Below are 22285 nucleotides of genomic sequence, written 5' to 3'. Positions count from 1 at the left end.
AGCAAGTTCAAGAGCTCTGCTAATAAATCATGACGTCCCACAGTGCTTGGTGTTGGGACCTGTATTACTTTTGATCACAATCAATGACCTTGATCTTAAGGGCAGGGCACTGAAGTTTGCAGATGATACTACATTGATTTCTTCTGACCCATGTGCAGTCAGAAGCTTAAGCATTGTTTGATTCTGCTAGAGAGTGGTTGGAGGCAAACAAGTTGTTACTGAATGTACACAAGACTCAAAGATTGCTTCATAAACTGAGTCGCAGTCACGCCATCAGCACTCACAGTGTGTCTCTCCTTGGATTAACCATTGATCTTCACCTGAGAGTGCCATATATTGAGTGCATCTGTTAGAGGCTTTCACAAGTCATCTATTAATTTGCTTGGAAAGTTGACACAGTTGATCAGCAAACCCTACTTGCTGGTGGTATACCATGCTCTTTTCCATAGCATCCTCATTCAACTCAAGATTCGGTTCAGGAGAAAGCCATTTTTCCGTTCTTGATGGTTTTGGTGAAGTGAAAGGTAATTCAGGAATGCTAATCTGGTGCTGACCTATACGAATCTCACTATAGTTGAGAAAATGATCACCTGTAGCTCTGTATGTAAATATGCTTCCAGGTATAATTTAACGATCACATTCCACGACTGGGAATTTATCAATAAACTTTTGTTTGTCCAGATCTTAGACCAGTTATTCTATAACTTATTGGACCAGTTATTCTATAACTGGTCTTATTAGACTAGTCTAATCTATAATTATTGGTCTTATAGTTATTCTATAAGGTCTGAGATAAGCTCAAATTAATGCGATCAGCTCATCAGCTGACCAAATCAAGTCATTAAAGAGCTTAAGCCTTGTACACACGTCCGTACAGATTCGCGCGAACAATCGTATGCACACATGCCTCGGCATTCACTGTACGTCCTTGTGGACGCGTTCCACGTATGCCTCGGCATTCAAAAAGCTATCTGATTTGCAGACGACATGAAGACATGGTAGGTGTAAATTTTCCATATCATGACAACAATGGCGTCATTCCATCATTGAAGATAATTATTACAAAATGCAGCTGTATCATCTATTTTGATGACTAGTATAATAATAAAATCGAAAATAAAACTTAACAAACGATGTTGGTGGGTTGAACGATTGTAGGTTGAAGTAAGGGAATAAATTGCTATAAGATATGAGATTGTCAATTCAAACTTTATTAGGATGTCAAAACATTATTTTGTTAATATACTGAATCTAATTCAACTAGTTATCCAAACAAATGATACCATCATGAAGGAAGCAATAACTTTACAAGAACGATAGGCACTAACTTTGAGATTCTTGGCATTAGGTGATTCATTTGTTGGTTTCCAATATCTATTCTGAATCTCAAAAAAGGAAATTTCTACAAAAATTCCAGAAGTTTTGATGACCTCATCAAAGCACTTAACACTGTCCTACAAAATTGACAGTCTTCTTTAACGAAATTAGCCATAAATTGAATCAAATACTGAATCGCTGCCCATTTTGAACTAACTCTACTCATACACATAACAAAACAAGATTCTCCAAGAGATTAGCTTCAAGATTTACCATTAAGGAATACTAGTTCAAAGTTTGAATAAATTTCTCTATGTATAGCCTAGCTATCTGAAACATATAACATATTGAAGATTACAATTTTAATTACTAACTGTGATTGAAAAAGTGGAGGTGGAAAAGAAAATTAGAAATTTGCAAAGTCAATTTGCAAGGGAGAAAAAGAAAGAGAGCGAGTCGAGGAAGACCGGGACTTCATCATCACTCATTTTATATAAAACTCGATTTATATTTAAAATAAAACACTTGATTAAATATAAAACACTCGATTTTTATGAAAATAATTTATGATGGTTGTCGGTCGACTCGTCCACATGTACTGAGGCAATTTTGTCGAGTTGACACAGTCGAAGGTGTCGAGCGACTTTATCGATCGACCGGGTCGACAGAGTCGATCGACATAGTGTGGACACGGCTTAACGGCTAACCTCAAAAACTCAAAATTGCAAACTGCACTGCAATAATTTCAAAAGGCAATCTAAGCAAAATAAACCGTAAAGTGCATCCGTAGATAACGTCTCCGTTTAATCAGTTCTGTTCTCCATGCGGGTTTGAACCTTTAAAAAAGAAAAACTTCCTTTTTGTGTTGAGCTACTTTTTAGTTGTGCTGGCGACTCTTATTCTCTCCTTGCCCTTTCGACTCTCTTTCTTGTCCTTGACCACATCGAAGATCGTATACACGTCATCAGTTCAGTAGGATCCTGATTTAGATTGTTCTGTTCAGTGAACTTACTGTGAACAACCAACAGCAGGTCAGCAGCATACTGAAGCCAATTGTCCTTGCTAACAAAGGAGAATTTAAGCTACATTTTGATTTTTGTTTCCAGTATTTTTTGTTATAACAACATTTTCAACACGTTAAAATCATGGAATCTATTGTAAGTATCACTGTATCTTTTATTATTTATGTAAGACCTTTTTGTTGTTTCATAGGATAGGTATGCTAACTAACATATTTTCTAAGCATCAAATACGAACTAGGCTACCTACTTTAATAGGTAAGGCTTCTCGAGATATGTAACAGAAAAGACTGTAAGTTAAAAAATCTGGTGTGGCGCACTCACACAACTTTCCTTGCCGTTACGAAAATTTATCACCTGACGCTAGTGTTCACGCGCATCTCAAGTATACTACTTATAAACAAAGATCTGAGCCAGCTGGTGACAGGACAATAACGCTGAAGACATACGAGGTCTGCTATCTCTCCATAGTGAACCATTTAATAGAATCAACAGTTTGCTATTGGATAATCACATTTACTCGAATTTCGAGATTATTTTCAATTTTAGGTGAAAATGTTACAAAACATTAATTGGAGAGATTTTCATGCTCAAACTTTTCCACTCGAAATTTGTTGTTTAAATTTTATCTGAAGCCTGATAATTGGAAATCGAAAATCAAATTTTGCATAGAAGGGGTGGAGCTCCTGAAATTTTTACAGATATGGCTCTTGTGGCAGTTGATAGAGCTTATCAATGACTATTTCAGGTATAAATTTGATCAAAATCGTTGGAGCATTTTTTGAGAAAATCTCGAAAACCCTGTTTTTGAGAACATTTTTTCTATTTTAGCCGCCATCTTGAATTGCATGTGATCGAAATTGTTCGTGTCGGATCCTTATATTGTAAGGACCTTAAATTCCAAATTTCAAGTCATTCCGTCAATTGGGAGATGAGATATCGTGTACACATACGCACATACACACACACATACAGACCAATACCTTTTAGACTCAGGGGACCTTGAAACGTATATAAATTTAGAAATTGGGGACCTTAATTTTTTTCGGAAAGCATTACTTTCCTTACCTATGGTAATAGGGCAAGGAAAGTAAAAAGATCAAAATTATAATCATCCCAATTTTAAATGTTAGACTCAGCCAAAATAGTTGTAAATATTTCAAAGTTAATTGGAATTTTATAACATATTATGGTGACTAATAATAGAACATGTTTCACCCCTAAAGTAAAGTCCACGTCCACGTTATAATGACAGTGGAGAATGATATAGTGAGGTCCACGTTATAATGGCAGTGGATAAAGATAGAAGAATAGCGATGCCGATTCTCTGCATTAATTAATTATACTTCTACACTGTCAAAAACATAATTGGCATCGTTGTGAACCTAGAAAAGGATAGTACCACCGGCTTTGTCGAATGATAGACTAGGATAGCAAAACCAAAGTTGATCAAATACTGCCATTATAACGTGGACCTCACTATAGGAGAACAACGTTATTGGCTGCCTTCTTGATAGGTGTGTGCCCGCTCATTTCAGACCGAGTGGCGGAATGATAAAGATTTCATATTCATATCAATGAAGATCGGCCAACACTACAGCTTCTGAGATTCCAGCTGGGATTTCATTTGTACTGAATTCCTCAGGATTAAATACTCAAACTACTGAGTTGATTTGTACTGGAACCGTCACATCAATCACATAAAAGTGATTTGATTTCCGATATACCGACCGAATATCTGCATTCATCAAAAATATCCACATGATATTTCCATCTTGTATCATTTCCATTGATAGATGTAGCTTAAGTGATATTGTGAATTTTTATAATTTTTTTTTAATGCCTCGGCATTCAAAAAGCTATCTGATTTGCAGACGACACGAAGACATGGTAGATGTAGATTTTCCACATGACAACAATGGCGTCATTCCATCATTGAAGATAGTTATCACAAATTGCAGCAGTATCATTTTATTTCAATGACTTATATAATAAAATCAAAAATAAAACTTGACAAACGATGTTGGTGGGTTGAACGATTGTAGGTTGAAGTATGGAAATAAATTGCTACATGACATAAGATTGACAGTTCAAACTTTATTAGGTTGTCAAAACATTATCTTGTTAATATACTGAATCTAATTCAACTAGTTATCTAAACAAGAATGATATCATCATGAGGGAATCAATAACTCCACAAGAACGATTGGCTCTAACTTTGAGATTCTTGACATTAGGCGATTCATTTGTTGGTTTCCAATATCTATTCTGAATCTCAAAAAAAGAAAATTTCTACAATAATTCCAGAAGTTTTGATGACCTAATCAAAGCACTTAACACTGTCTCACAAAATTGACAGTCTTCTTTAAGGAAATTAGCCATAAATTGAATCAAATACTAAATTGCTGCCCATTTTAAACTAACTCTGCTCATACACATGACAAAACAAGATTCTCCAAAAGATTAGCTTCAAGATTTACCTTTAAGGGAATACTAGTTCAAAGTTTGAATAAATCTCTCTATAACTTAGATAGCCTAGCTATCTAAAACGTATAATATCATACTGAAGATTACAATTTTAATTAACAACTCTGATTGATAACATGAAACAAACACAAGATGATTTGATAGCCACAGTAAAATAATATTTGAGCTATACTTTCTTGTAGGAACCCTTTAGAGAAGCCTTTTTCACTTAAATTATGCAGTTTAAAATTTGTTAATCATGATACAAATTATATATTCCATGCATGTTTCTATTTAAATATTTGACAATCCACATATCCTACAAAAATACAAAAATCCTACAATTTACAATATTAGTTATTGGATCACAATTTGATTTGTCATTCATTAACCTAATTCATTGGAATTAGGTTATGACGCCTTCAATGTTTACGTTTTGCCTCAACCGTATGGCAAAATCGCGTCCACACGTACATTCAATGCTCGCCCGAGGCGCCTTTGAGCACACCATAATACCGACAGGGTTCCGGTTCGCCCACATGCCTCAGCGAACAGTGTCCACACGTGCGAATGCAAGCCCATGTATGCTCACCCGAGGCAAACGTATGTGTGTACACCGTTTTAAACGTTGCTGACATTTATGGTTTTTCATTAGCAAAAGTCTCCCAACATGAAATAAACAACCAATAGCAATAAATAAACCACTGAAAATTTGAAAATTATAAACCTAATAATAAAAAATATAGTTCAATCTCAAATAGGACAGGGAAGATGAAATGAACTTGAAAAAAATGAAGAAACAAGAACCCAACCTTTCAAATCGTTTTGCTCGAAGCCTGTGATGACACAGAAATGTATGACGACATGTATATCATGCATATTTATTATCCATGTCCCAAGGCCTAAGGGCTGGCCACTAACGGTAGAACATGCATGATACATTGTTGGCTTACAGCTGTGATCACAAGAAAAAGTGAATAATTTTATTTTCATCTATAGATCTGAAACTTCACCATTAATATTTCATAAAAACGGAAACATATCATATCTTGAATCACAATTTATTTGTTTTTATGAAATATATTAACGAACTGGTCTCTAGAAGTTGTGGGTGTAATAGGCCTATCTATTGTAACTAAAATGTATATATTTTCAGGTATCATCCACCCCTGTACAAGTGGAGGAATCAATCTCAAAGGAAGGAATCAACTTGACGGAAAATGAATGCAAAGACAAGGAACGACCATCTAACAAAGGTTGGTTGATCTATGGCAAACATTCTGCTCTTCAATCGAATTTTAAACTATAGTGTGGTCCACGTTATAATGGCGATGGTGAAAGATAGCAGAACAGCGTTGCCATTTCTCTGCCTTGCCACTGCCTTAGCTGATACCGGTATATATCTGATGTAATATCAACAGTTTATTATTTTTAATATGTTTGATTATATTTCAATCGTTAAGAAATATATTTTATAATGATTGAATAATGAATTTAAATGGTTCAGGAGAAATATTTTGTTAATTAATTATATTTCTTAATTGTTAAGAACGATCTGGCAAATTTGCGAGCTAGAAAATGATAGCCCCATCTGATTTGTCAAACGATTGACTCGAATAGCAACACCCATGTTGTTATCAATCACTGCCATTATAACCTGGACCTCACTAAAGTACATTTATACAGCAAGTTATAACAGTAAAGAAACTCACGATATCATTAATCATTCTCCTAGAATTAAATAATTTGAGAATACGTTCCACGTCACTATAAACATATTTTAGACCCGGTTTCTACGGCACTTAAATCTTAAATCTGATGCACCATGAATCTATAGCTTTGATGTTTCATTCTCATTAAATGTAATAAAAATGAACTGCATTCGCTGAAAACATTTGCTCAGTCCGAGTACCGTAGTCAGTTATGCCCAGTGATGTAATAAATGTCTCAATGTAATCATAGCGAAAAGATAGCATGAGATGATATCCCAAGGTATAGGACGTTCGTGTTCCTAATTTCATTGTTAGTTTGCTCAAGCCGATAGTCCACATGGATATTTTTCGTGAAGCCATGTGATGCTTTTAGTCTCTCATAAAGCACAATGTGTGATATTGTATGTATAAATCTATAAATAAATAATGTACGGTGCATATTCACTCTCACTCGTTCAAGTCAGTAATCGACAAAAATCGGCTTGAAATAACAGTGAAATTTGAGACACAAACAGTCTATACCAAGGGATATTCTCCCATGCTATCTTCTCTCATCAATATAATTTTGTACAATTTATGTGAAATGTGCTCTCTCTTTTATATTTGCAGTGACAAATAGTATGAATGTTTCAGAGATAACTCTACCCACTGCCTATGTCAAACTGTATCGAATTGGAGAGCTGGATAGAATTGCCAGAATCATTCACCAAAAGCAGCGCTCTGATGACGATTATGATGATGTTGATAATGATCATGTAAGTATTTTTCCAAATAATTATAAATATAGATAACTTGCCTTTGGTATATTATAATGTTCCCTTATATTGTGACGGAGGAATTAATGAACTCCTGTTATCTGGCTCAGCCAGACGCGCTGGGTTTTTTGGAAACCAAAATTCTACCATGAAGAATGAATTATCCAAAGTGGGCTCTAAACATTAAATCGGAATAAAAATTTAAAATAAATTATCCAACAAATAATATTCAGAAACTATGTTTTAGAATCATTTTATTGCATACAATCTCTCATAGTTTGATTCTCCAGCCAATCAATGAAGAACAAAAACAATGCTAGAAAAGATAGTGCTATCTGCTTTGTCGAATGATGGACAAGGATAGCAACACCAATGATGAACAAATGCTGCCATCATAACGTGGACATTACTATAGGTATTGGCATCTCTATATTTTTCATCAATCATCCTTATAGATGTAATATTCAGTTTAGTGAAATCATTGTACTGAATTACCCCCAGAACTTTCATTACATTTATTTTATAAATACTATTTTATTTTATAAAATAACTTTATTAATTCATTGTGCAGTGGTAATTAAGTGTAATATTTAACTATAATTTGGTGTTTCAATTCTTCTAAATTGAACATTTCTAGCTCATATATATATATTTGGATGAAGATTTAACTTGAACTTTTTACAGTAGAAACATAAACTATTTTTTTGGGCATGCTATTAATTATCAAAATTCGTGAATGGAATAGTTTTGGGACAAGCCTGTTGTTCCTTCCCAATCATATTTATATGATTTGTGATTGTATCCACAAATAAATAAATAAAATTTTCAATGAGAACATTTTTCAACAGCTCTGGAATATGTGGAATTGCTAACTTCCAATGATCTTTCATCGACTACCAGAGCAAAGCTCCATCCAATCATCAATTTAATATTAGAACTATATGTTTTTTTGAAGTGAACAACTAAAAGACTTAACCTATTTCGGATCATATGTAACCTTATCCAAATTTGGGAGAGGAATAGCATAAGATCACCTTATTTTTTCTCTCCCTATCATTTTTGATGATGTAGCCTACTTGATGTATAAAACAATAATAAAATACCAAATAATGAGACTATTGTGAATGTGCATTTTTATGATTTGTTATGTGTGAATTACATCACTTGCTGATTGATTGAAGTTCTTTGATTGACTTTTGAACCTTGTGATTTCAGGAGCCATCATCAGCTGATAGTGGTAGTGATTCGTCTGCAGAAGAGGAGGAAGAAGGCTACAATGAAGAAATGGTACGAGAGGGGAGGGTTTCATGCAAAACTACTTCTAAAAAGCTACATCAATGTAAATTATGTGCAAAAAGCTTCACTCAGACTAGATATTTGACTGTTCACATGCTTACTCACTCCAAAGAGAAGTCCTTCCAGTGTACAGTATGCACCAAAAGGTTCTCTCAATCAAATAATTTGACTGTTCACATGCGCACTCACACCAAAGAGAAGCCTTTTCAGTGTACAGTTTGCACCAAAAGGTTCTCTGAGTCTGGAGCCTTGACTAGGCATATGCGTACCCACACTAAAGAGAAGCCTTTTCACTGTACAGTTTGCACCAAAAGCTTCTCTGAGTCTGGTACCTTGACTAGGCATATGCGTACCCACACTAAAGAGAAGCCTTTTCAGTGTACAGTCTGCACCAAAAGGTTCTCTGAGTCAGGTGCCTTGACTAAGCATATGCGTACTCACACAAAATAGAAGCCTTCTCAGTGTACAGTTTGCACCAAAAGCTTCTCTGAGTCTGGTGCCTTGACTAGGCATATGCGTACCCACACTAAAGAGAAGCCTTTTCAGTGTACAGTCTGCACCAAAAGGTTCTCTGAGTCTGGTACCTTGACTAAGCATATGCGTACTCACACAAAAGAGAAGCCTTTTCAGTGTACAGTTTGCACCAAAAGCTTCTCTGAGTCTGGTACCTTGACTAGGCATATGCGTACCCACACTAAAGAGAAGCCTTTTCAGTGTACAGTCTGCACCAAAAGGTTCTCTGAGTCTGGTGCCTTGACTAGGCATATGCGTACTCACACTAAAGAGAAGCCTTTTCAGTGTACAGTCTGCACCAAAAGGTTCTCTGAGTCTGGTGCCTTGACTAAGCATATGCATACTCACACAAAAGAGAAGCCTATTCAGTGTACAGTCTGCACTAAAAGGTTCTCTGAGTCTGGTACCTTGAATTTTCACATGATTACTCACTCCAAAGAGAAGTCCTTCCAGTGTATAGTATGCACCAAAAGGTTCTCTCAATCAAATAATTTGACTGTTCACATGCGCACTCACACCAAAGAGAAGCCTTTTCAGTGTACAGTCTGCACCAAGAGTTTCTCTCATACTGGTAATTTAACTGCTCATATGCATACACACACCAAAGACAAGCCATTCCAGTGTACAGTTTCCACCAAAAGCTTCCCTGAGTCTGGTACCTTGACTAGGCATATGCATACCCACACTAAAGAAAAGCCTTTCCCGTGTACAGTCTGCACCGAAAGTTTCTCTGAGTCAGGTACTTTGACCAGGCATATGCTTACTCACACCAATGAGAAGCCATTCCAGTGTACATTCTGCACCAAAAGGTTCTCTTATTCTTATAGTTTGACAGTTCACATGCGTACTCACACCAAAGAGAAACCATTCCAGTGTACACTCTGCACCAAAAGGTTCTCTTATTCTTATAGTTTGACAGTTCACATGCGTACTCACACAAAAGAGAAACCATTCCAGTGTACATTCTGCACCAAAATGTTCTCTTATTCTTACAGTTTGACAGTTCACATGCGTACTCAAACCAAAGAGAAACCATTCCAGTGTACAATCTGCACCAAAAGGTTCTCTTATTCTTATAGTTTGACAGTTCACATGCGTACTCACGCCAAATAGAAACCATTCCAGTGTACATTCAGCACCAAAAGGTTCTCTTATTCTTATAGTTTGACAGTTCACATGCGTACTCACACCAAAGAGAAACCATTCCAGTGTACAATCTGCACCAAAAGGTTCTCTTATTCTTATAGTTTGACAGTTCACATGCGTACTCACGCCAAATAGAAACCATTCCAGTGTACATTCAGCACCAAAAGGTTCTCTTATTCTTATAGTTTGACAGTTCACATGCGTACTCACACCAAAGAGAAACCATTCCAGTGTACATTCTGCACCAAAAGGTTCTCTTATTCTTATAGTTTGACAGTTCACATGCGTACTCACACCAAATAGAAACCATTCCAGTGTACATTCAGCACCAAAAGGTTCTCTTATTCTTATAGTTTGACAGTTCACATGCGTACTCACACCAAAGAGAAACCATTCCAGTGTACATTCTGCACCAAAAGGTTCTCTTATTCTTATAGTTTGACAGTTCACATGCGTACTCACACCAAAGAGAACCCATTCCAGTGTACAGTCTGTACAAAAAGGTCGTTCTAGCCATTTGACTGTTCATATGAGCACTCACACCTAAGAAAAGCCATTATTCAGTAAACAGTATGTAAAAAAGTTCTCTCTGTGTGGAAAAATAAATCTGCATAGTATGCGTTGTCACACATTAGCTTAGAATGAGTTTCTTCTCTATTGGTGTGTTGTCTGTGTAATATTTATGTATGTATTTATTTATTAGTTGATACAATTACAAATCATATGAATATGATCGGGATAGAACAACAGGCATAGCCCAAAATTATTCTGTTCCCAAATTTCGATTAATAATAACTTGTCCGAAAAATTGGTTATGTTCTTACTGTGGAAAGTCAAAGTTCGATTTTTGTCCAAAAATATATATGAGCTAGAAATTTTGAATTTAGAATGATTAAAACACCAACCTATGATCAAATATTACACTTAATATCACCGCACTTTGAATAAATTAAGTTATTTCAGAATATTTTAAAGCCAAAAATACACACGGCTATTCAAATATCTTTCCAATATAGTTCTTATTGAAGAAAAATTAATTATTTCGAGGATTTGCATTGCAAAATTAGTTGACTGGATAATTCATCCACAATAGTTGTGAATTAATATTCTTCAAATATCACTATGATCCGTATAAAATAAGTTATGACTTGAAGGAAATATCTATGTTGCCAAATTGTGCACAATTTCAATCTCTTCATGCAAACCCAAATGATGAGATCTATTTTATTCGACAACACAGTCCATGCTGAGTATGCTGAATATATCCAGTCATATTGGCTTGCATGAAAAGATTGAAATTTCACACAATTTGGCAACATGGATATTTTCTCGAAGTCTCAACCTATTCTATACAAACTATAACTATTCACTTATTTATCATGTTATATTGTACTTAGCTACATAATTGTGTATTCATATACAGTATACATTCATAGACATTGTAGAATAATTTTACAATGGAAGGTTATGTATCTATGAATGCACTTAGCTTGGAGCCGCCTTATGTATCTATGAATATTGTGGAATAAATAAGGCGGCTCCGACTTTTGAGGATTAAGCAACAATCAATATAAATAAATAAACATGTGACATTAGTGCAATATTTTCACATTTAGATCGTTCACCAGATCGTTCTTCAACAATGTAGAAATATACTTAATTTACAAAATACTTTATCTCAATATTATGTAAATTTATTATTGAATCGAGAAGTAGATAAGGCTATAATGGCAGTATTTGATTAACATTGGTTTTGCTATCCTTGTCTATCATTAAAAAAAGCCGTTAGCGTTATAATTTTCTACCTCTGCAACATTGCCAGAAAGTTCTTTAAGAATGTAGAAATATATTTAATTTACAAAATACTTGATCTCAAAATTATGAAAATTTGTTATTAAATCGACAAATAGAGAAGGTTTTGAAATGTGTTAGTAATATTCCTTGTAGATAATCCCTTATATGGAGAGAAACTTATATTCAAGAGTTTTGAAATTAAGAAAAAATAATTTACCTATTTTAGTAAATGGATGTCAATTAGAGTCTAATATTTGTGGATGTTTATTGTTGTGTTGTATAAACTTGTGCTGTATTGTGTTTACTGGCCTGGTTATGTCAAATTGTGATGTTCTATTGAGTCATTAGCCTCAATATATTTTATAAAAGATATTTTATTCATATCTTCGTGTTCTCATCATGATGAATAATTTGTCACCTGTGTATTATAAAATATGTGTAATAATAAAGTAATACCATTTATATTGAATTTGAATAATTTGTGTTGAAATTAATCTATTATTTCCCTGCAAAGGAACCTATGAACTCTTATAAGTTGCTTTTTAGAGCTACTTATTAATCTATGTGCAAACCTTGTATTGCAGCATTGCTCTTATGGAGTACAGTGTTGCCAGATTTTACAAAATCCAGAGTGCTAATTGTGTTGGAGAAACAGCGAAAAAGAGAGCATAGACATTTTTGATAGAATCGGCAACAGTGTGCTCCTATTTGTTATATTGAAATAATATTCTTGGCCATAAAGCCCCCATAAACTAAGGTTTGCTCCGACTATAGCTCTGACTACAGCATCATTGGTCATAAAGAGCAGCGCTTTCGAATTCACGAATGACGCATCACGTCTGAACTACTGGACTGATTCACTTAAAATCTTGCATATAAATTCTTTATTTACCATGGATGGTTATAGGTCTATTTTCAATTCTTCAAGATTTCATTACATGTCAAGTTTTCAATTTGACCCTTGCGGAACACGGGTTAGCTGCTCACCAAAATAAAAACGTATTATGTCTTATATCACAGTTTATCTGTTACTATCAAATAAATAGATGCACTTGTCTTTTTTTCTTTAGGGCTACTTATATAATGGCGTTATATAGCCGAAACTTGTTATGATTAAATAGTTTTAAAAAGTGTACTTAGATTTAGTATATGTTTATTTACATAAACTTTTCTGTATAATTTGTGGGTGTATTATCTATTATAACTATAATGTATATAGTTGCAGGTATCATCCACCCCTGTACAAGTGGAGGAATCAATCTCAAACGAAGAAATCAACTTGACGGAAAATGAATGCAAAGACAAGGAACGACCATCTAACAAAGGTTGGTTGATCTGTGGCAAACATTCCGCTTTCCAATTGAATTTTAAACTATAGTGTGGTTCACAGCGATGGAGAAAAAAGGAGACAGCGTTGCCATTTCTCTGCCTTGCCGATGCCTTAGCTGAAACCGGTATATCTGATGTAATATCAAATGTTCATCTTGTTGAAAATAATCGATTATATTTTAATCGTCTAGAAATATATTTTTTAATGATTTTTTAATCAATTTTCATAATTGAGATGATATATATTTTTAATAAATTATATTTCTGAAGTGTTGAAAACGATCTGGCAAATTTGCGAGCTAGAAAATGATTGTCAAACGATAGGCAAGAATAGCAACACCAATGCTAATCAAATACTGCCATTATAACGTGGACCTCACTATAGTACATTTATACAGCAAGCTATAATACAATAAAAACTAACAATATCATTGATCATTCTATAAGTTTTATTTGAGAATACTTTCCACGTCACTATAAACAGCTTTTAGACCCGGACTCTTGGACATTTAAATCTTGAATCTAATGCCCTTATATTGGGAGGAATTGATGAACTCCTGTTATCTGGCTCAGCCAGACTGGCTGGGTATTTTGGAAACCAAAACTTTACCATAAAGAATGAATTATCCAATGTGGGTTCTGAACATTAAATCGGAATAAAAAATTGATATAAATTATTCAACAAATAATTCAGAAACTATGTTTTAGAATCAATTTATTCAATACAATCTCTCATAGTTTGATTTTCCAGCCAATCAATGAAAAATAACAATATACGAATATTAATAGTAATATATAACAATATTACAAACTAGTCAAGTTTTTATTATTTCAAAATTGACTTTGAAAAACCAAACCAAATTTTGATTTCCAGAGAGAAGAAAAAATATTTGTTGAAGTGTGCAATGAAAAGTTCCAACTGGAAAATCTTATGCATCATATTGTACAAAGACGTGTATAAAGTGAGGTCAACATTATTAGTGACCCCCAGGGTTGGAGAACTTGCTCATGAACTGTTGTAGTATTGTAATCTTTGAAATCAGCAACCTTTAATTATACAGAGTGGTGAAAGTTAAGAGAACAGCTGAATATTTTTCTCAAGAATAATTTGTCAGTAGATTTCATTGGGGATCCCATTTGAAATTAAAATTTACTCTGTCGCTTCAACAATTTTGTCCCTCATTTCAATCCAAATTCATTTTTCAAAATGAGAAGGTGGTCATGTGATTTCAATACAGAGCTTCAAGTGAAAATGATAGGCGAAAATCGCACATTAATATCTAAACCCGTATTAGTTTGTTGATGTAAAAGATGTAAATTATGTTGTATATAATTAAGGTTGTTTGAATGGCTTCCTTCCTTGGCGTTGGAGGAGCATAGATCAGGAGACACTCGTAGCGCTCAGTGTAGTGAAGCTTGCAATGCAATCTCTCTCTTCCCCCACTTACCACCAGACCACTTCCCCTCGAAAAAGAAGGTATTCGAAATAGTAAGTCTTTCATGAAAGAACTCACCCCCAATGAAAAAATCTATTCACAGTTGCAGGCTTCCGTAACTAATTGATTGTTGTAGACTGGCCTGAAAATGTTCTTGGCCCTTGAAGCCTCTTGAAGAGGCTAGCCACTTACTGTGAGAAGATTCACTTTCGACTGTCAGCAATCCTCATGAATAACATCAATGCTTCCCATTCAGTCAATGCTGACCGACTCGGGTACTCTAAAGGGTAGTTCACTTTCAACAGTCAGTATTGCTAGTGAATAGCACCAATGTTTCACCTGAATAACTAATGCTGACACTGTCTCAGTGTAAAGCTGCTTGGTTGTGTCAGCGTACCTAATAAATAACATCGAAGCTCGTCACGTTCAACTAATGCTGACATTTTAGAGTGAATCTCACTATAGAGCAGCTTGGTTGAATGTCATCATACCTCGTGAATGATATCAATGCTCTTTGTTTGGTAGGAAGTTTAGAAACACCCCCTGTGTTTTGTTCCGCAGACGTTCCAATAGGTACTCAATATGAATGTTCATACTGAAGCACACTGCCAATTTATGATGTCAGAATAGTGTGATATTCGTAGAAAGTCACTTGTTGCAAAAATTGAGATTGACACTCAAAACTAAAACTGCTGCAACAGTCGTATGGGAATGCGTGAAATAGTCGAATTATACATGAAATGAGAGATAATTGAATGCTCTACAATCTCGTGATTAGCACATTCTTGTTTCATCAACTGTTGAAATGTTATAAGACTTGAAAAAGCGAAAATATGGAAGAGAAACTGGTTTTTGGAAAATGCATCACTGTTAGTAGAACATAAATATCTCGAAAAGTATAGGATTTATAGAAAACCTCTACCAAACAAAACTTGTAGGAAATTTATTAAGCTTCATTTTTATGTGGTTGATTATGTGAATAGAACACATTGTTTCCAAGATATTTGCATGTAAGTAGCCTAATAAGTGGAAAAAATGTAAAGGACAAAACTTGTTGGTAATTTTGTAAGCTTCAATTTTTCACAAAATACAAATGTTCCTAAGATGCATAGTTTCCGAGATATATTCGAAAAATGAAAGAAATTTACTCTAAACTAAATCTACTACAGGCAATTATTGACGCGCCCACCTTTTATCTGTCAAAACAGAAGTCACCCATACAATGCTCACCACAGTCAATGAATACAGAACAGTGTTCTGTGTTCAGTATTCATTCACAGTCTGCTTATTGGACTGTGAGCTCACTGTCATTCTGCTACTGTTTTACGTTACTGTAATCACGGTGCAGAAAATGGTGTTTCAAATCACAGTCATAAGATTTTAGATCAGATCATAAAGATTTTTCAAGATCATTTTGAAAATGATCCAAATCATGGCATTGGATTCAAAGCATAACGTCTCCCATGTTTACTTAATAATCAATATCGGGGACCGAGCTTCGCTCTGGAGTACTTAAAAGCATAGAAATCTGGTGTGGCGCACTCACACAACTTTCCTTGCCGTTATGAAAATTGATCAACTGACGCTAGTGTTCACGCGCATTTCAAGTATACTATTCTAAGATCTGAGCCAGCTGGTGACAGGACAATAGCGCCGCAGACACACGAAGTCTGCTATATCTTCATAGTGAATGATTTAATAGAATCATCAGTTGCCAACAGTTTGCAATTGAATAATCTTATTTTCTAGAATTTCGAGATTATTTTCAATTTTAGGTGAAAATGTTACAAAACATTAATTGTAGAGATTTTCATGCTCAATCTTTTCCACTTGAAATTTTCTGTTTAAATTGTATATGAAGCCTGATAATTGGGAATCTAAAATCAAACTGCATAGATGGGGCGAAGCTCCTGAAACTTTTACAGATATGGGACTCGTGACAGTTAATAGAACTTAACAATGACTTTTTTAGGTATGAATTTGATCAAAATCGCTGGAGCCGTTTTCGAGACCCTGTTTTTGACAACATTTTCGCCATTTTAGCCGCCATCTTGAATTACATTTGATCAAAATTATTGTTCGTGTTGGATCCTTATATTACAAGAAATTGGGGTACCTTTGGGAGACCTAGTTCAATCCAATCTTTATATTATAAACCTAATATGTTCTGAATTTCGTGAGAATCGTTAGAGCAGCTTTCGAGATCCGGTGAAATACAAACATAAAAAGATCTAAACATAAAAACAGAAGTTGCTCGTTTAATAGTAGGCTATAGGATAACACGGACTTTTCTTAAAACTTGGAGAAGCCCGTATAATGCACCACAGCCTAATCTATAGCTCAAATAGACCTATCAGTACTATATAACAAATTTATTCACAATTTTCAATAATCCTTCAGAAAGAAGTTATTTTCCATACGATTTAAACAAGCTAAGTGTTGTTGTCCAAAGAAAGTTATTCCCAACATTATTTTGTTGAAAGCTTGGTTTTGAACTTATCAAGTGTTAAAAGTTCAAAGATGAAACATAGGTCCTAATAAATAACTTGATTGGTGTTATAAATGATGAAAAAACGAATATCGTTCAAATACCAAAATTATTATATTGCCTGAGTTCTGAGTACAAGTTAAAAAAGCGCAAATTTGTATATAATAGAACAGTTCACACCGAGCTTACTCCAGTATTTCCTAATACCAGATTATCCTACTTTATGGAAATATGAAAATAATTGAAAATTGAAAAACTTCTGTTGAAAATAAAATCAACAAACGTGATAATATAATACAATGATTTTAAATACAGAGCAAACTATACAAAAATAAGTAAAGAAGCATAGATATGCCACAATTGAACCACAAATTTATATTATTTAGTGTACACACTACTCTGTTTCAGTTCTATTCACTGGGAGAATGCAAACATTTCCAACTACCAAAAAATTTAGTGTTCACATTGAATTAACAAAAGTAATAGTATAATAGAACAGTATGACATTGACAACTTCTGGCACAGTGCAATCGGTCACAAAATCAGGAAGCAAACCTGGACGAAAGGAGTCCCCAAGGTCATTACTCCCGGCCACTCAGCCATTCCAAGTCTACCAAGGAGACAGCTACCGAAACTGCCCCACTCCTACCTCCCCGATACTTTACGCACGCACGGTGCTTGCGCACGAGCCCAAGTATAAACATTGGCTTGTTCAACCAATTAACGTTTCTAAACGGATAGCCTACGTATAATGAGAAACAAAAAATTGCATTGGCTAGCGAGTTAAAACCCACGTATGCTAATATAAATAAAAAACTGAAAATTTCACTGTAGAACACAATAAAAAATCGATATTTTGTAAAAAAACATGAATATTTTGTAATTAAGAGTAGACCACTTGGAAGAGCATATTTTGAAGATAATAGTCCTAAAGTTTCATTGCTGTGGTGTTTATTGTTTGCATTTGCAGGAAGTACGAAAAATGATCAAAATGTACACTTCAAGGTCACACATAGGCCACAATAATTTTTTTTGAATTTTTTCAATAGCATATTCGGTTTTGACTCAATGAACTTTAAAGCTTCCAACAAAAAAAAGTTGAAATTTTTTTTGTTCAAACAGCCTTAACCAGATAAAATAATATGTTAGCGTATGAAGCACATCTGTGTGATAGCTTCCATATAGCCTCAATAATTGATGTTATGAATGAATAAATGGAAAAACTATTATAATTGCATGCAATGAATTCAGCTGACCAAATGATAAATCACAACAATTTTTTTCATGCTCTTTCAATGTTATTTTTATATCCTGAAAAAGGACGAAGGAGTGAGTCAATTTTGTTGTCCAACGAACTTGACCTGTAAAAAGGTTCGAAGAATACATGTTCAAAATTTGAAGCTGATTGATCAATTCTTTCTGAAGTTATTGTAGAACATACAAGCAGACGGACAACGATTTTAGTCTTAAGTAAGTCGAAAGTGGGAACTCGCTAACGCCTGTTCAATAATGGTAGTGGAGAACAGGTATGCCGATTATTCGCCTTGCTACTGCCTTCTAAAGAGATTAGCTGTTACCGGTATATTTGATTCAATATTAACTTACCGGTACTGTCCATTCTTGTTGAAAATAATCAGTTATATTTCATCCATCAAGAAAATATATTATTAAATTATTATTGAATGATAGATTCGTAGTTAAGATTGAATATTTCGTTAGTTATATTTCTACATTGTCAAAAACCGATCTGGTAATGGTGCGATGCTAGATAACAACACCTATGTTGATCGAATACATTATAATGTGGCCTTACTATAAGTATTGACATCTCTATATTCAATATAATACATTCTTGGTTGGATCTCATTACAAAATACAATTAGAATTATATATAATATGCATAATTGTAATACAATTACAAAAATGATATTACACTTTTTTTCCACTGTGTAGGTAACAATTTATCGACAAACACTTTGAATTGCGAAATTACAGCAGATGTTGAAAATGTTGTCCATCCATTTGAACATGTTCCTGACAACTCTTGTCAGCTTTCCTCTATCTTATAGATAGCATTCGTGATGCCTGTCCTTAATTCCTGTAGGATTGCTCCTGTAACAATTTGTTTCCAAGTGACTCCATAGGAAGTCATAGTTTGACAGATCAGGGGATCGTGGTGGCCACAGTCCTGTTGAAATGATCCTTACATCAAATAAATCCTGTAGCAAATTCCTGTGTTCAAAAGTAAATACTTGACCTTCGCTAGTACAACTGCTATGCACAAGGAATGAATAGCCATCCCTACTCTAGTTTCAGTCATACCAACATTAGAAACAGTATTTTACCAGTTTCACACAAATATATGCATTTTATAAATACGTTTAGTACAAGCTAATGAGCAAAGGGACCTGATTTAAATTGAACACTCTGTATATTGTTAATGTCACATGCATTTTTGTGATTTGTCATGTGTGAATTACATCATTTGCTGATTGATTGAAGTTCTTAGATTGATTTTGGAAACTTGTGATTTCAGAAGCCATCATCAGCTGATAGTGGGAGTGATTCGTCTGCAGAAGAGGAGGGAGAAGGCAACAATGAAGAAGTGGTTAGAGAGAGGAGGGTTTCATGCAAAAATTCTTCTAAAAAGCTTCATCAATGTAAATTCTGTGCAAAAACCTTCTCTAAGACTTATAATTTAAATGTTCACATGCTTACTCACTCCAAAGAGAAGTCCTTCCAGTGTACAGTATGCACCAAAAGGTTCTCTCAATCAAATAATTTGACTGTTCACATGCGCACTCACACCAAAGAGAAGCCTTTTCAGTGTACAGTTTGCACCAAAAGGTTCTCTGAGTCTGGTGCCTTGACTAGGCATATGCGTACACACACCAAAGAGAAGCCTTATCATTGTACAGTCTGTACCAAAACTTTCTCACACTCTCATAATGTAACCACTCATATGCGGACTCATACCAAAGAGAAGCCTTTTCAGTGTACAGTCTGTACAAAAAGGTTTTCTTGGTTTAAATCTTTGAAACTTCATATGCGTATGCACACAAAAGAGAAGCCTTTTCAGTGTACAGTCTGCACCAAACGGCTCTCTTATTCTCATAGTTTGACAGTTCACATGCGTACTCACACCAGAGAGAAGCCATTTCAGTGTACAATCTGTTCAAGAAGATTCTCTCGCTCTGAACATTTGAAACTGCATTTGCGTACCCACACCAAAGATAAGCCTTACCAGTGTACAGTCTGTACAAAAAGATTTTCCCAGTCCAGTAGTTTGACTTCTCATTCCCGTATTCACACCAAAGAGAAACCTCATCAGTGTACAGTCTGTACCAAAAGGTTCTGCACTTCTGGCGAATTGACTGCTCATATGCGTACTCACACCAAAGATAAGCCTTTCCGGTGTACAGTATGTAATAAAAGCTTCTCTCAGTCGTCTAATTTAAATTCTCATATGCGTATCCACACCAATGAGAAGCCGTTCCCGTGTACAATCTGTACCAAAACTTTCGCTCAGTCTAATAATTTAAACACTCATATGCGTACTCACTCCAATGAGAGGCCTTTTCAGTGTACAGTCTGTACAAAAATGTTCCCAAATCCTAGTTGTTTGAAACTTCATTTGCGCACACACACCAATGAGAAGCCTTATCAGTGTGAAGTCTGCACAAAAACGTTCTCACAGTCAACTCATCTAACAAGTCATTTGCGTACCCACACCAAAGAGAAACCCTACCAGTGTTCAGTCTGTTTAAGAAAGTTTTCTAATACTTCTTCTGTGACTTCTCATATGCGCACTCATACCAAAGAGAGGCCATACCAATGTACAGTCTGTAGAAAAAGGTTCTCCCAGTGTGGACAAATGAAACAGCATATTAAGCGTAACCACACAGCTCAGAATGACTGAATTTTTTATTCTCCATTGCCTGGTATTCATTAGTAGAGTTAGTGGTAGAGTTCCCTGGGCAAGTACTTACTATCTTGTGAACTTTCCCTATGAAAACGTTCATGGTAGAGTACTAGTTTTTAGTAGAGTAGATAGCACCGTGGGATAGTACTCTACCACTTGCCTTCCCCCACCAACACTTCTCACTCTACTCTACTACTACTATGCTAATGAAAACAGTCTTGAGCTAGTAGAGTGGAGTCGTGCCGTAGGCTATCAGGTTTAATAAGTATTGTTATTTATTGAAATTTATTAAAAAGTGTTAATTTATTAAAGTTTTAAGTGTTTAGTTGTTAATTTATTAAAATGTATTGCCATTTTAAGGTTAGTTCTGTTCACTAGACAACACACTTTACCAACTATTCTCAATTGTAGTGAAAACAGTTACTCGACCAAGTAAGTAGAGTAGAGTTAGTATGCCAGTTACTCGACCACTAACTTTACTAGTGAAAACCAGGATTATTGGTGTGTTGTCTGTCATATAAGTTTACAAAAGTATCTATCCATTTATTTATTTGTAAAGACCTTAAGACCTTCTAGCATAATCTACGATAATGACCGGACCGTGCTTGATGTATGTCGTCGACAATTCAGCTATGTATCAAATAAATTGATGAACAGTCTTCCTCGAGACTTCCTGAATATTGAAATGAATATCGGAAAAGGGAAAAATTTGGATAAATATATACTTAAATATAAGCTTAGTGTACTCCTGTTTCAATAGTCTCCCTAGTTTTGAATCGAAAGATCTTGAGTTACACTACTTTCTTATTAATAAACTTTAAATATATAGAGCTACATTTAGCATCAACTTATTGCTAATGCAATGAGTAAGTTCTTTTATTGTTTTTCGTTTTCTTTGTTTGTAATGTTTTTTGGAAAATAAAGTTCATTTCATTTCAAAAAAAAATCCAATTCTCCATAAGTATGTTGCCTATAGTGAGGTCCACGTTATAATGTCAGTGAAGAATGATAGAAAACAACTTTGCTGATCTTCAGTCTTGTCAATGCCTTCTATAGACGGTAGCTGATACAGGTTTATTGATGTAATTTTCA

General features: G+C 34.8%; 1 protein-coding gene across 3 annotated transcripts; it reads left to right on the top strand.

Annotated features, from left to right (window-relative positions):
* Positions 1-1704: 1704 nt before the first annotated feature.
* Positions 1705-22002, top strand: LOC111046832 (gastrula zinc finger protein XlCGF57.1-like). Of its 3 annotated transcripts, XM_039420533.1 has the most exons (5): positions 1705-2474; positions 5959-6058; positions 7148-7269; positions 8485-8798; positions 9555-13180. In XM_039420533.1, the coding sequence occupies exons 1-5, from the start codon at positions 2463-2465 to the stop codon at positions 10189-10191; spliced, it is 1185 nt and encodes a 394-aa protein (XP_039276467.1). In that variant the 5' UTR covers positions 1705-2462; the 3' UTR covers positions 10192-13180. The 3 variants fall into 3 exon arrangements, with proteins under 3 accessions (XP_039276467.1, XP_022188160.2, XP_039276466.1); XM_022332468.2 differs by lacking the exon at positions 9555-13180 and having other exon boundaries at positions 1875-2474; positions 8485-9114; XM_039420532.1 differs by lacking the exons at positions 8485-8798; positions 9555-13180 and adding an exon at positions 19808-22002 and having other exon boundaries at positions 1884-2474.
* Positions 22003-22285: the final 283 nt, after the last annotated feature.

This window comes from Nilaparvata lugens, chromosome 2, assembly GCF_014356525.2.
Source record: "Nilaparvata lugens isolate BPH chromosome 2, ASM1435652v1, whole genome shotgun sequence".
In the NCBI taxonomy this organism is placed as follows: domain Eukaryota; kingdom Metazoa; phylum Arthropoda; class Insecta; order Hemiptera; family Delphacidae; genus Nilaparvata; species Nilaparvata lugens.
The sequence above is the reverse complement of the archived record's forward strand: the minus strand, read 5'-3'. Positions and strand labels throughout refer to the sequence as shown.